General features: G+C 38.7%; 1 protein-coding gene across 2 annotated transcripts in view; it reads right to left on the bottom strand.

Annotated features, from left to right (window-relative positions):
- Positions 1 to 14,226, bottom strand: part of PIEZO2 (piezo type mechanosensitive ion channel component 2) — a 291,112-nt gene that overhangs the window by 153,739 nt on the left and 123,147 nt on the right. For both annotated transcript variants that reach the window (XM_040076457.2, XM_058422237.1), the window contains exon 4: positions 2,991 to 3,033. In XM_040076457.2, coding sequence (XP_039932391.1) covers positions 2,991 to 3,033 — 43 coding nt within the window. The remainder of the gene's footprint in view (positions 1 to 2,990; positions 3,034 to 14,226) is intronic.

A 14,226-nucleotide genomic window follows, 5' to 3' on the forward strand; every position in this document is an offset into this window, starting at 1 on the left:
CATTGAGGGAAACAATGTCTTCTAAAAAAATTTTTTAGTCATGTTTGGAACAAAGCACAAGAGAGCTGACTGCTTTCCAGACATTTTTATGCATATGTGGGTGCCGCCATAATAGGCACCAATAACGAACCATAATCCCCACATTAACAGCTGCAAAGAAGGCATCCTATTTTTCCATAAGTCTACTTGCTTTGGCTTACTAAAGATTTTTTAAAAACCCATTAAGGTGACAGTTTGCTTGACATGAAAGTATCACACATGCTCAGCTCATGTTTCTTACAGGACAGCACAACAGAAAACAATATTTTTCCCAACTCTCAAAATTGATCCTTAATGTTTTTCAGAAAATACAGTCAGGAACTGCACCCTAGATCACGCTGGACAAAGGTGCTGATTACCACAGTATGTTACAATTACCTTATTTGTAATGTCTCAAAAGACAATCAATAAAATAAAGACCTTCATTTATATCTATCAAACCCACATATACTCCTTTTAATTGAAAAGCTCTTAACTCCAGTCATTTCCTGGATATAAAGCTACTTTACTCGAGCTCCAGCATTTTTAATTTCCCTTGCAATGAAAAGCAGCATCCTCAGCTCACAAGTAATGCTTACATAAAAGCCTCGCAGTCAGGTCTCTTGGTGCCACAATGTTTTTCAGGATATGAGGACAAGAGTAATGTAAATACTCTACTGTTACAGAATAAACATCATGTAGCCACAAAGCAGTGAAGACATCACCTGTAAATTATATGGGATTAATTTCCTGCAATGTAAACTGTCTGTCTATATATCGTGTTCTTCAACCCACTCAAAAACACTTTGTTGTGAAGAATTTATATGGATCTTCCAGTTTTAAAGCAAAGACAATTCCTCCTTAGGGCATTATTTCATGTCTCTCCTTTTCTGTATCTAAAAATCTTGCTTCCTCTCTCCTGAATGAGAATGTCCTTGCTCAAACAACACATTTAAGTGCTATTGATATTTCAGAGCTGACTAAGGTGTGCCTAAGTCAAAAGCTTGCAGAGAATAGAATTTAAAATAGCCAGACATGCCTCTGCTGCTTCTTTCCCTAGACCTTATGTAAATAACACAAGAACAGCTCTATGGGATCAGAGCTAACATAGATGTAGCCCACGAACCTGACTCTGTTGGTGGCCAAAAAGGGATTACTACTGAAGAGAATAAGATTAGGCAAAGGATGTAGTGACATACCCTTTATATGTCCTGTAGTATATAAGTGTGATTCCAGCATCCAGGTATTACGTAAATAATGTGTTTGCTTTGGAAATTATTCTTTGAGATACAAAAATTACTGATCTCAAGCAATAACAGATATGATATTAAGCAAATATTGCTATAAAGGAGTGAACACTAAACTTCACATACATGTTACATATTAACCTTTTAGTCAACCAGTATGAAAAGTCGGCTGCCTCACACCTTGTGTTATGGGCCAGGCTGGATGGGTCTCTGAACAACCCATGGCAGGGGGTTAGGAACTAGGTGATCTTTAGGGTCCAAGCCATTCTATGATTCTATGATTCCTGCCATAAAAAAATCTTGTGTTAAAAATATGGGTAAAATAATGAATATTACTATTTTAAAAACCAAAAATCTTAAATTTTATATCTGTATGAAGGACTTAATTTTCCTTTTTTTTCTCTTTGCTGGTTCTCTGAAAAAGCTGGTAAGAGAACACATTTGATTCTATGACTATGGTAAGCAAGGTACATTCAGATCTTCACCTCATCTGTGCTAACTAATGTGCAGCTTCAGATAAAGTTACCCCAGGGTGATGATCAATTTCTCAAGGTGCAGAGGTGTCATTTGAAAGAAAGCCTTTCTGCTTTTCAAACTAGAGTGGCAATAATGGGATCTGCATAGAAATCCCTTGTACATATTTGTCTCATCTCAGGAAGGCTTCTCAGCTGTAATTTAGTCTATTAGGAATTCTCCATCTTTCATATGGTACATACCTTGCATATACAAAGCTAGTATGGATTCTCCTTCTTGTTTTGAAACACCTCACAAGTTGGAAATTGCCTCCATAGAACTTCCAATTAACTCAGCTAAAAAGACATTGACTCTTTTCCATTCTCACTTTCAAAACACAGACACAGAGTATCAAAAACTCTCCTCAAAACCAACAGGTGCTGCTTCATAATCTGGGCGATGAAAGAATCAATAGTTTATTGTAGTGCCCTGCAGACATCTCTGGTATCATGAGGAATGAAACGCTCATCAGGAACCAAATTGGATGTAACTTGGAAAAAAACCCCCAACCAGTTAAAAAAACCTTTGAGGACATCAAACTTAGGAACTGGGGTATCTAATTTTCAACAATATCCAAAACCTCAAGCAGAGAGCAGATTCTTCTGCTTACCATTTGTAGGTTAAAGACGACATTAAACATCTGAATTCTTCTTTACTTTACATCACTGTTTACTGGACTTGGCCTAGGTTCATTTACAAGACAGACACGTGTTTCTGGTATGATGACCTTGTGGCTAAGTTTGTCTGCAAGAAGTTCTTGCACTTGAGGAATGCTGCATATTGAATTTTCCTCTGATGCTGAACAGCTCTCTGCCAGCTTTGCTCCTCTTTCGACTTCATTTACTTTTGTCAACTCATATGTCAGAGATTAGAAGTTTCATGGAAAAAATAACAAGTGAGAGCAATATTTTCATTCATAAATAAGACTTATGGCCAAAAGGTGTGTCCCTTTTTAAATACTAGCATGCTGTATAGTCACTAGCAAGCAACATGATGAACCAAGTTCATATGATTAATAAATTGCTTCAGATTGACTGGGGAAAGAAAAGAGGACGCAAACAGAAAAAGCTGAACACATACGTGCATGACACTGCATGAATTCCACTCTGAATATGAGGTCAATCAACTAAAATAAATAACTTTGCAGATTTGCCTGTGCAGTCTCTCTTCCTTAACTTTTTGCATTGGTAAGGAAAGAAATTTATGGCTTACCTTTCAAAACCAATCTGCCGTAATGTTTTCTCCCATGTCGAACCTGCACAAAGAGGAGAAAAAACAAACACCCTCAGTAAAGAACCTTTTTTGTATGGACACTCTTTCACTTTCCTTATGCAGCTGGGATTTGTATATTAAGGAGACTTTTCCACCCCTAGAGAAGTACTTGTAAATAACACGTGTTTTCCCCAGAGTGGAGAACTGTTGAGAAAGGCTACCACCGGGTGACATAACAGTGAGAGGGGTATCAGCCTATACAACTTTACATTGCAGAACAGCCACAGTTCACTACAATTCCAGGGGTGGTCTCCTCTGCTAGAGCAATGTGATCTGGAAGCGCTGAGCTGGCATCTCATATCACGCACTCTTCACATTTCAGCTTTTCACTTTACTGTAGCGTTCGCCTGATTCTTGCTGAAAGCTTTACAGCTCCTTCTGAAATCCAGCCCTTTTATTTCTAAGCAAAAACATGAACATGTATTCCTTCTTTATTGTTTAACCCTTCCTATTCATACAAACAGCTGCGAAGGACTCTTTCTCAAAATGATCAAAGACTCAGCCCCACAAACCACTCAAATGTGCAGACTCATCCACAGACTTGCCCTCAGTATTTCTGATGCACTTAATACAAATTTTACCCAGATTTTCTCCAAAATAACACCCACACACACTGAGAGCACTGTTCAGCTTTCAGCTCGTTTTTTCGCTTTTTGAAAGTCTCTTTTTTTTTTTTTCAACTATTATGAGGTCATTATAAACACAGGCTACTAAGAGCACAAATATCTCAAGTCATGCAGGTCTGCTTGGCAAATGTGTAGGAGGACATGAAGCTGCGTCATAGTTTGCTCTCTGTCCTTTTATGCTCCTTTGGGAAATGCAACAGGACTGCGTGCCATGTAAGCAACTACAGTTCTCTTTTAATGATTCATCTCCATCATTCATTGAATTCTCAAAATCAGAGAAGTGACAATAATTCCTGTTGCTGATGCATTCCACCACCTAAAAGGAAATATAAATTAGGAACAAAAAGATTCCCTGTGACTGACATTAAGCACTCCATTTAATTGCCCCCTTTCAGTGCAAAGCAGGCAGGGATTTCAGGCCCATATCCAGCCAAATATACAGCAGAAAGAGACTTCAAAAAAAAAAAAAAAAAAAAAAAAAAAAAAAAAAAAAAAAAAAAAGTAAAATTCTGTTCTGGAATAACTGAGCAATATTGCTTGCTCGCACATTTATTTCAAATAAATGGAAAAAATAAAAATAATGTCTAGCACAATGAACCATGAATGACTGAGATAAATAAAGACCTGCTCCATTAATGTATCCCCAACACCCACTACCTTCTGCTCATCTCTGGAGTGTAACTGGCTTCACAGGGAATCTATAAATCAAGTCATTGTTAAAAAGATGACTGTGCCACTCCACAGGTAAGTGCAGGGCAGACACAAGCAATTCTCCATATGTTTTATGCAATACTGCTGGCTCTTGAAGAGTAGCCAATGTTTTTTGAACTCTGAAGATCTGAAGAGTGTTGAAGAAAAGCAATCTCAACAGCCCTTCCTAAAGCAAAGACCAGTACTGGCACCTTTAGTCCGAGTTTCTGTGCCTTCCACAGTTATGTATAATTGTGTATGACTTTTTCACCCCATAACTGGCTACACTTCATTTGTAATATATAGAGAGAGTCCTACTAAAGAGAGGGGGGAGAGAAAGAGAGAGAAAGGAAAAAAGCTATAGAAGGAAGGGGATTAGGTCTCCATTGGTTTGAAATAATCTTTTGGCTGCAGCTGGCCACCAGAATACTCTTTGAAATGCATCTGACTCTTCTGAAGCAAAGCCTGCCAAGAACACAACTAACATTTCATATTAAAAAACCAAATCTTTTTTATGGAGTTGTATTTGAAAATGTTTATGATCTAAACATTGTGTTTTAAGACTTGCCAATTCCATTCACAATAGTATCAACTTCTACACCACACTAAGAGCCAAAAGTAAATACCCTGAGGTAACAGAAGCATTAAAAAGAATAGCGCTATTAAAAGTCTAGAAAAACTACTATTTGATTTAAACCTTACCCGTTGCTTCCAAAACATAAAACAGGATTTAAGTCACGTAATTCTCATTGAAATAAAAAAAGGAGTTAATCAAGAATTAAAGCCTTGATCCTGCTCCCAAGGAAATCAATAGGAATTTGGCTATTCAATTCAGTCTTTCTGTTTGCTGGGACTGGGGAAAATATTCACCTGCTGACTCAATCAACTACTACACTTGAGTCACTAAGTTAAGGTGGCTTCCATTTGCTTTCTTTCTTTTCTGCCACCACAACAAAAATACTATAACTGTTCATAAGAATGCCTTTATCTGATACCCACGTAATTAAGCTTTTTTTCTGCAAAATATTTGCTTGAGAGTACCTGACCATTCTCATTTATTCCAAAAATTCTGTTTCACATGAACAGCTCTAGCTTTAAAATTCTTCAAAGAGACAAAACATAATGCACTTTGAGAATTCCTGCTCACATTTAATAGAAACAATGGTAACAGGCATACCACGCACATCTATGCACTCAATGAAATCTTAGCTTAAGAATGAGAGTATAGGAATATGAGATTTAATAAGATAAAATCTAGAACGTCTTCCTTGAGTGAAAAGTTGCCCTCTTTGATAGGTTGGCTTTCATTAAAATGGCAGTTGTATTTAGTTTGGCGTGGTTACAACTCTCTGCTTTCAAGGAACTTACTATGGATGAGAGGACTCACACACCAGTGCTAGGTTGTTCGCCTTTACAAAACATGAAGATGCCTTGCTGCTGAAGTGCACTGGTGGGCATAGGGAAAACACTTAATAACATATTGCCAGGATCACAGAATCATGGAATTCCAGGTCAGAAACGACCTCAAGGACCATCCTTGGACCCATACAAGACACCCCAGTACCCTGACTAGCTGGGTGTTAAAAGTGGCCAGTGCTGGGGAAGAATACTGGGTGACTTTCATCCTTTCATGAAGGTTGCACAGCTATTCACCTTGATCCATACCATGCCCTATCTGCCACTGCTGCAGAGATCTGGTGCTGTTGAGGGAGAGTCTGCATTGTAATTGAAACTCATGCCTCCCATGCCATTCCCATGTGCATATGCAGGAAGGTCCCTGTGGATCCTGTGGTCCCCATGACTATCTGCAGTGATTACCAACAGCTTGCTGCCTTCTCGTTTCTCCAGAGCTAGTGGCTGCTTAAGGAACTACATGCCTCTGCCTGACTCTGCCCTTGAGGCTGTCTAACAGTAACAATAATAATTCTTACATTCTTTTCTCACTGTGATTTAGCATAAGGACCAGAGGGGAAAAACAGGGCTTAAGTGAACCACAAGACAATGTATGACATTTTTCAGTAAGCATTAAGTGAGCCTGTCAAAATTCAAGTATACAATTGGAATTATATGAAGATCTCCAAAGACTGTAATAGGACAAAAAAATCTGTTAATTCCATCAATCCAAAGTTAAAAATGTTTTTTTGGAGCCAGTCAGTGGGATATAACAGAGTCACCCTGACACCCAGACACCCTGAAGGAATGAGCAAGGTACCAGACATACCCCATCATACGTAGCCCATGAGTAACACGCAGGTGTGACGTACATAAACCTGCTATGATACTTCAGAAACAGGCAGATATTCCTGGAATAGTACCTTCAGTGATCCTTATCTTAACATTTTGAAGGAAAAGAATTTCTGAAGAACAGCTGAATTTGTAATGATTAGAATATTCCTATCAATTTCAAAACTTTGATCTTAAGCCTGTGACACTTAGTAGTACTCTCAAAACCTCTTCGCATTCTAGAGATACAAAATAGATACAGAATACTCCAGAAACTGAAAGAAACACTTTACTAAACCTTTCCATTGCAGGTGCCACTTCTCTCAATTCTGCTTCTCAAACAAGAGAGAACAGGGCAGAAATTTTCAGAGTCCAGCACAGTCCGGCTAGCTGGGGGACCTGAGTTTCTTGAAAGCACATGTTAAGGCTCTCAAAAAATTGGAATAATACATTGGCTTGTCCTGCTACAGCTTCTTATTCAGTAGAGATACACATAGTATATTAACCACTTGAGGGTTTGCAGTTTATTTTCAACAGTCTGGGAAACATTGCTCTGCTGTACACTCTCCTTCATCCCCTCAGTACTTACTAACAAGTAACTAACAAGCGTTACCATTCCTAATGAGCTGAAATGTTCCCAACTGCAACTGATAAAAACTGTCATATTTGGAAATATTTGTTTCAGCAGCCTCATATATTAATAACAGCTTTGACAGTTGCTTGTTCCTAGTAGCAAGCTTCTATCTTCTTCCAAAGAAAAGCTAAAAAAAAATTGATTTTTTTTTTTTTTTTTAGAAATCCTACATTTTTGCTGTTTAATAAATATAAACCCACAGGTTTTATGAAACCAAACAATAGTTTTGACTAGAGAAAGGTAGGTGGCATAGGGAAGAACCTTTTCTTACTTGCTGCACAGCACCATAGAGGTACTGTTAATATTTACTTATCCATACATTGGCTATCCAATAGTTAGCTACATGCAACGTGACTCTTACAGAAATAGTCATTTCTCTCATGTGAAGGGCATCAGACAATGCTACCTTGGCATTTAGCATCCATCTGTCTGTTTTGGGAAATAAAGCTCTCTCACACTTCCTCTTCCCTTGATCCAAATTACTTAGTCTGCATCCTGCACTCATCACTTTGTAATTTTACCACCAGTCTATCCTCTGGGATAATGACAACACTTTCTTTTAGTATGAGATCTCCTAGTATGGTAAATTACGGCTCTGCTGTATTCATGCTGATGTTTTAACTCAGAACTGTGGAGTATTTCTTGGGCAAATCTCTTACCACACTTTGGTTTGCACAATAGAGCCATCTTCAAGTGCACAAAGTGGATTCCTTTCACATGGAACTAAGGCACAGCCCAAGGACCCGACTGCTGTGTTTCAGCCACCAGCTGTTTTTCTGTCTGCATGACCAGAACACTCAAATCCACACTCAAAACACATCAAAACATGACAGCCAAGGACTCTGCACCAAATGCTTTACCCCTATCACACCGTGCTGCCTGCTGAGACAGATGCAGCTCACTCCACCACTCCCTGCGCCTGTCCTGGAGCGTTCCAGAAAAGCTTCCCAGTTACAGTCACCCTGAGGGACGAAGGGGCAAGTCAGGGTGCTCACCCTTTTTTAGCTGGGCTGTATTCCATCCACTGCAGTGAGCAGGAGCCTTTCTACTGCTCTGATGTATAAACAGAGTAGGACTATATGCTCAGAACTCTCACACTCCCTATAAAACCCCAGGGAGGCAAATGTGTAAGGCAAGACAGCAGATTATCTAATTTTTAAAGCAACTCCTCAAGGAGAAGAGGTCAGGGAAAATCTGGGCTGCTACAGTTTTCCGTGAATGCTGAAGAGACTAAAACCACCAGTAAAATAGGAGCTTAGGGCCAGTGGTCCAGGATTCCGTCTAGATGAAGAAAGTGATTGCTGACTACATACCAGGAAAGAGTCATATCAAGAAGAAAGATCAGATGTTGCAAGTCTTTACTTGCCTTCCACTCATACCAGCTTTCAACAGATTTTTTACAGAATAAAGAGCACAGATTTGAGCCCTCCACAATAATGTCATGGGAAAGATTTACTGTGTATTTTCTCCTCTGAGGAAAAGAATAATTACTATCGTGAGATACAAAAATTGTTTTCCAATAAAAAAGAAATCTTGTCTCATTTCATGTTAACTGGAAAAATAATCATCATCAAAAATACTAGTTCTCCTCTAAGGAGATGTTAATGAGTGGGAACTTTTACTAATAAAATGAGCAGAGGAGGAATATAGAGCAAAGTGCAATAGTACTGACACTATGTTTGTGCGTGCACACATATGCATATTGCTTTAAGGTGAGCATTAAGAAGACAATGGGTATGGTAAAGTGATTATCAGCTGTATGTGAACAGTCACCTCTTCCAGCCTGTGGCTTTCCTGGGAGCTCTGGGGGTCCAGATATGTGTCAGCAGAGCTCTCAAAGAGAAGTGGGGACCCTAAAAGCAGCTGCTTCACAGGCCTAATCCATATTCTGGGGCTTTTTCAGTACCTTGATTAGCACTTAGAACTGGGGGATTGGGGAAGCATTGTTTTTTTTTTTAAATTGACCATGTAACTTAAGATAGACAACACCATGTGAAACACCCCCAGTGCACCTGGGAGATAATTGATCCAGCATCTTGCTGGAGGCAGGGGCAGATCTCAGCTCAATGTGCTTGATGGTAAAACCTTTGTCTCCGAGCCTCATGCGAAGTCTGCAGAAATAACTGGAAAGACTTGCATTGAGTTAATGGGCTTTGATAGTTTGCTGAAATAAATAGGAACAAGGAACAGTAAAAAAAAAAAAAAAAAAAAAAAAAAAAAAAAAAAAAAAAAAAATCAGTTTCTATATGTAAAGATGACCTGATGATTAAGCAGTACATTAAGAGATGCGTGGAAAAACTAATGACTTGGAGAAATAAAATGTGTTAAAGTGCTTTCTGCATTTTTTCTCCTATGATGGATTTGTTTAAAATGATACACAGGTAACAAAACAAATCTAAATTGGCTGAATTGCTTGATATATTAATCAGCTTTCACAAGGATGAGAGGTTCTATAATTTTTGTAAGGAACATGACTTCTTTTAGAAGAAACAAGATTATCAGATTAGATATATCAGAAACACAGGCAATATTCTGCTGTAACACACACAGGCTTAAAACCACTCTTATTTTAACCTCATTTAATTTCAAATTTATTTTCTCAATGAGGCAGCAAAACAGCAAAACCCAAAGCACTAGAATATCCTTGGGGAATGTATTTCAAATGAAACCTGAGACAGCTAGCTAATGGAAAGGGCTTTTTTGCTTTTGTTTAATATTTTATTTATCTATTTGTTTGCTGTAATGGTTGGTTAGTGGATTTTAACCCAAATTTCCAAGGATACTTCAGATTTGAATTCATTCTGCCATTTTTTACTTTTTTTTTTTCGAAATAGAACCACCCCACTCCTTCACCCTGCCTTTCCCCATCACTGTAGACCACTTCAAAAATGGATGAGGAAAAGGAAAAAGTGTGTAGACAGAACACTGCAGGTTACCAGTGAGTGAATAAAGGGTAACAAGTCAGATGGTCCCCAGTTATGGTCAATCTCTTATTCTTCTCTACAGCAGAAAACAGTGTCAGGGCTCTGGGGAGCAGCCTCGAAGGAAGGCTACTTTTCCTGCTGTTGCCACAGGGGATTGCCGACTGTAAGCCCGAGAGTCACAGAGTTTAAGAGGATGAAAATTCACTCCAGACTTTCTGAAAAGGACAAATAATAATTTAATGAGTCCCTTTTCAAATATGGACGGCTGGCTTTGCTTTTATTTTCAAAGTAAAAGAAAACTTGTATTAAGTTTTATTTTTCATAAGCCCAAAGAAAATAAGATTTTTCTCCATTTTTATTGGCAGAAAAATTCTCTTGTCTCCTATCCCAAGCAACACTGCTTAGTCTGCTAAAGAGTATCTTAGAGGCAAGCTCTTAACTTCAGAGTGTGTGATGGGCATCCTTCCAACCTCTAGAGCCACCCTCCGCTTAACTTCTATTGTAACATAATATACTGTTATGAATAATAACGTCGACCTAGTTTCCTGCAGCTTAGAATGTGTGCAGTGTACCAGCACAAGGAATGTGCTTTTCATTGTCTCATTTTCTCTTGTTGTCTCATCTGAAGAAGGAGAAGTGAGCACATGATTCTTTGCAGATTTTTAAGCATAGACACGTGGGAAGAGGGAAATCAACAAGTGCGCCTGCAGTAGCACATCCATATAAAAGAAATTATGGATGCTATTAAGTCAGAATAGGAAACTAGGAAATCTTGCACAGGAACAGGAGGGGCATTATGAGAAGAAACCCCAGCATACCAGGGGTGGCATCTTTGACTCCACTAGCATATTCCACACCATGTTAACAATGCTTTTCCCCTGGTTTTTAACTTTTTTTTTTTTTTTTTTTTTTTTTTTTTTTTTTTTTTTTTTTTTCCCTAAAGTTACTAAAGAACCATTTAATTCCCATTATTGCCCTCAGAGATCAAGCAAATTTTTACATAGTATGATGACAGCAATTTGTTGTTGTTAGGCATAAGGTCCAGCCCACACTCTCAGCTTTCAGAAAACAAAAACAAAACAAAACAAAATAAAGCCCACCCGGAAAAAATTGTTTCTGTGACTAAAACAGCATGAAGATCTTAACGGCTGTGTGAAGGATGATATCCAGCATAAACTTCAGGAAGCAGGCTTGAGACGTGTACAAACTTACACACCATCTTCCACAGAAGCAGAAAGCAGCACTTTTAAACCCTCCTTCTGTCTGCATGCCATTAAGAGAGGGCAGCAGTGCCTGCATCAGGCAGCAAGACATTCAGGGCATGGAAGCTGGCTGACTCCCAGAAATGCCTTCAGAGAAGAAATCTGGATGCAGAAGGACGTGCTCCTCTGGGCAGTAGTGTGAAACAGGCACACAATCAACCAACTCAACAGGGCAACGATAGCAACAGATGGTTTTTTTCCTCCCTAGAAAATATGAAGATGCCTTGTCTAGTTCAGCTGACAAATATAAACACGTATGCACTGAACAAAGGGTTTCTTTTGGTTCTTTTAATTGCAGACCTTACAATTCTGCGATTTCACTGAAATTTTCACAAAGAGAAGAGATTACAAAGCGCAAAGCTCTTCTGCTTTCCAGCTCCCATTCCTCTCATTCAAGAGAGAACTGACTGTGTAGCTATAAGGGTGCTCAGAGAAAGCAAAACGGGCAAAAGAACTGGGGAAAACAGAAGGCAGTGAGGTGCCAGTCACAGGCTCACCCAATTCTTTGCGTCTAGACCTCGGTGTTTTTAAAACACTGCTGCCACTCACTGGGAGAGGAATCTATACAGACAAGGGGGTGGTGAGGAGGAATTTGGGCAACTCAAACTGGTGACACACACCAACAGCAGAGAGACTCCCCACCCACCCACACCTCTCCTTTCCAGCTCACAAGCATGCAGCTTTCAGCACCCCCTGCCAAACCAGGAGAGACGCGAGTCACGCGCTTTGCCACCCGCAATCCGCTCCCCTGCACGCCTGGAATATCTGCTGGATTTCACCACCACTGGCTGGGAACAAGAGCCACTGGTGAGTATTACTGATCTGTGCTTTGATCATGACCTGTGGAACAGCAACAGAGAAGCCTCTAGAAGCACCCAGCCAGCTTTCATAGGGATCCAGCTTTATGTGATTGGTTTTAGTTTCATCTATTACAGACTGCAGGATTACATTCAGTGTACTAGGAGATCATTTCCCAACACTTAATTAGTATGCCACAAATAGCATGAGCACTATCAACAAATTAAAGAAATCACTGGGTTGCCTAATAATTTCCATTTTTAAAAGCACTCCATGCTTTTTATCTGTGTGCTTTAAACAGTTTACAAATAGTTTGCTCTTTCTACAGTTACAGGCTTAATTAGGAGTATTAAGAGTAATTTCTCCCCATTTAGTTTGCTTGGCTAAGTCTAAGCCAAAAAAAATCAATAAAAGCACTGAAACCTTTGCCATACTCACATGCTATTAGATGATAAGAGTATTCTCACACTTACTTCAAGTGTGGTTATTTTGTCCTCACTGGAATGTGTTTAATTTGAGTGCTTCATTAGGGTATTAAGAGAGTCATACCTTTTGAGGGAATACTGAAGAGAATGATGAGCAGTAACAATTTTCTACTCAGCAGGGATTTTCATTTTACAGAAACCATGGGCTGTTTAGACGTGTGATTCTCAAATGCATTCTTAAATCGTGTGTTTTATTTATTCACGTGCTGCTTCATTAGAAGTGATATTTCATCAGGCTTAATAGAAAAAGGACAAACACTTTATTGTTTGCTTCTTTTCAAAGATGTACGGCCAACAACAGCAACACTTCAAAGCTGCTGCCAGTCTGCAAGTTTTTCCAATCCAAGCAGGTCTGAAGAACTGGAAGGTCCCACAGTGGGATTAGCATATCAAGTGATGGAACAAAGGTGTAGTATTAGGGAATAAGCAGTTTATAAAACATCTCCAAAGGTGTATTAAAAAACATACTGGAAACATTCTTGTTCTGGTCAAAATAATACACAACAAAAATGCTACAGTTCAAGAAAACTTGACTAAAGGATATTGGCCCACTTTCTAAAACTGTCTCACCCAAAACTTTTCTCTGAATCAATTTTAGAAAATTAATACCCTGAATATACAAATCTGGACATCTTGTCAACATTTTCCAGAAAGTATAAATGCTATTAAAATTTCTTGTCTTTCCCAGCTGAAATGCATTGAGCATTTTTTATGCAGTTGCAGATGTGAGCTATCCACAGCATTAGGGGACACTGAATCTGTTACGTTCTGAAATTAAAACGAAGACACAAAGGAGAGAAAAAAATATATTTGATAGGAAAATGGGCTGGAAAGTATAAAAGGGATAGATTTCTAACAAAGAACAAGTCATACATAAAAACACTGACTTCTATTGAAAAGAGATGCGAATGGAGACATTTGCATTAAATCTAAACTTTATTTAGATCTAAATTGACCTAAACTTCAGTCATTCACTTTTTATCTGGAGTGATTTCTTTGAAAACACTTTGAATGTGAAAAAAGAAATCTAAAAAGTCTAAAACCTTTGTACCCAACTACTTCATATCTAACTACTAATCTGGAAAGGAAATTCAGTGGTGGAAATAATATTAATAATAGCAATAAATTCTGGATCGACACTGGTGCATTTGTTTTGTACAGCCACTGAATATAAGTAGTAAGACTTCCACAGGAGCCTCAGTAATATTTCATCCAGCTTTAAGAATTATAATTTCAGGATGGATTTCCTCAAGTTTCTACACTTTTGACATCATCACCATATCTGCATAGGACAGAAGGACAAAATGATAATTCACAGGTTCTGCTTATGGGGGAAGAGAGCTCCAGAGAAAAAGTGCAGAGGGCTCCACGTACTATTAACAAAGCACTTGGAGATGGAAGAGGGACTCACTTCAAAAGGATGCTGCAATTGTTGGTGCTCACAGATGTTTGCCTTATAACATCTGGTCTCTGAAATCAGGCTGCAAAGCAAGATGATACTGAAATACAGTCAAGATCTCACATCCCACTCCAT

This window comes from Hirundo rustica, chromosome 1, assembly GCF_015227805.2.
Source record: "Hirundo rustica isolate bHirRus1 chromosome 1, bHirRus1.pri.v3, whole genome shotgun sequence".
NCBI classification, from domain to species: Eukaryota; Metazoa; Chordata; class Aves; order Passeriformes; family Hirundinidae; genus Hirundo; species Hirundo rustica.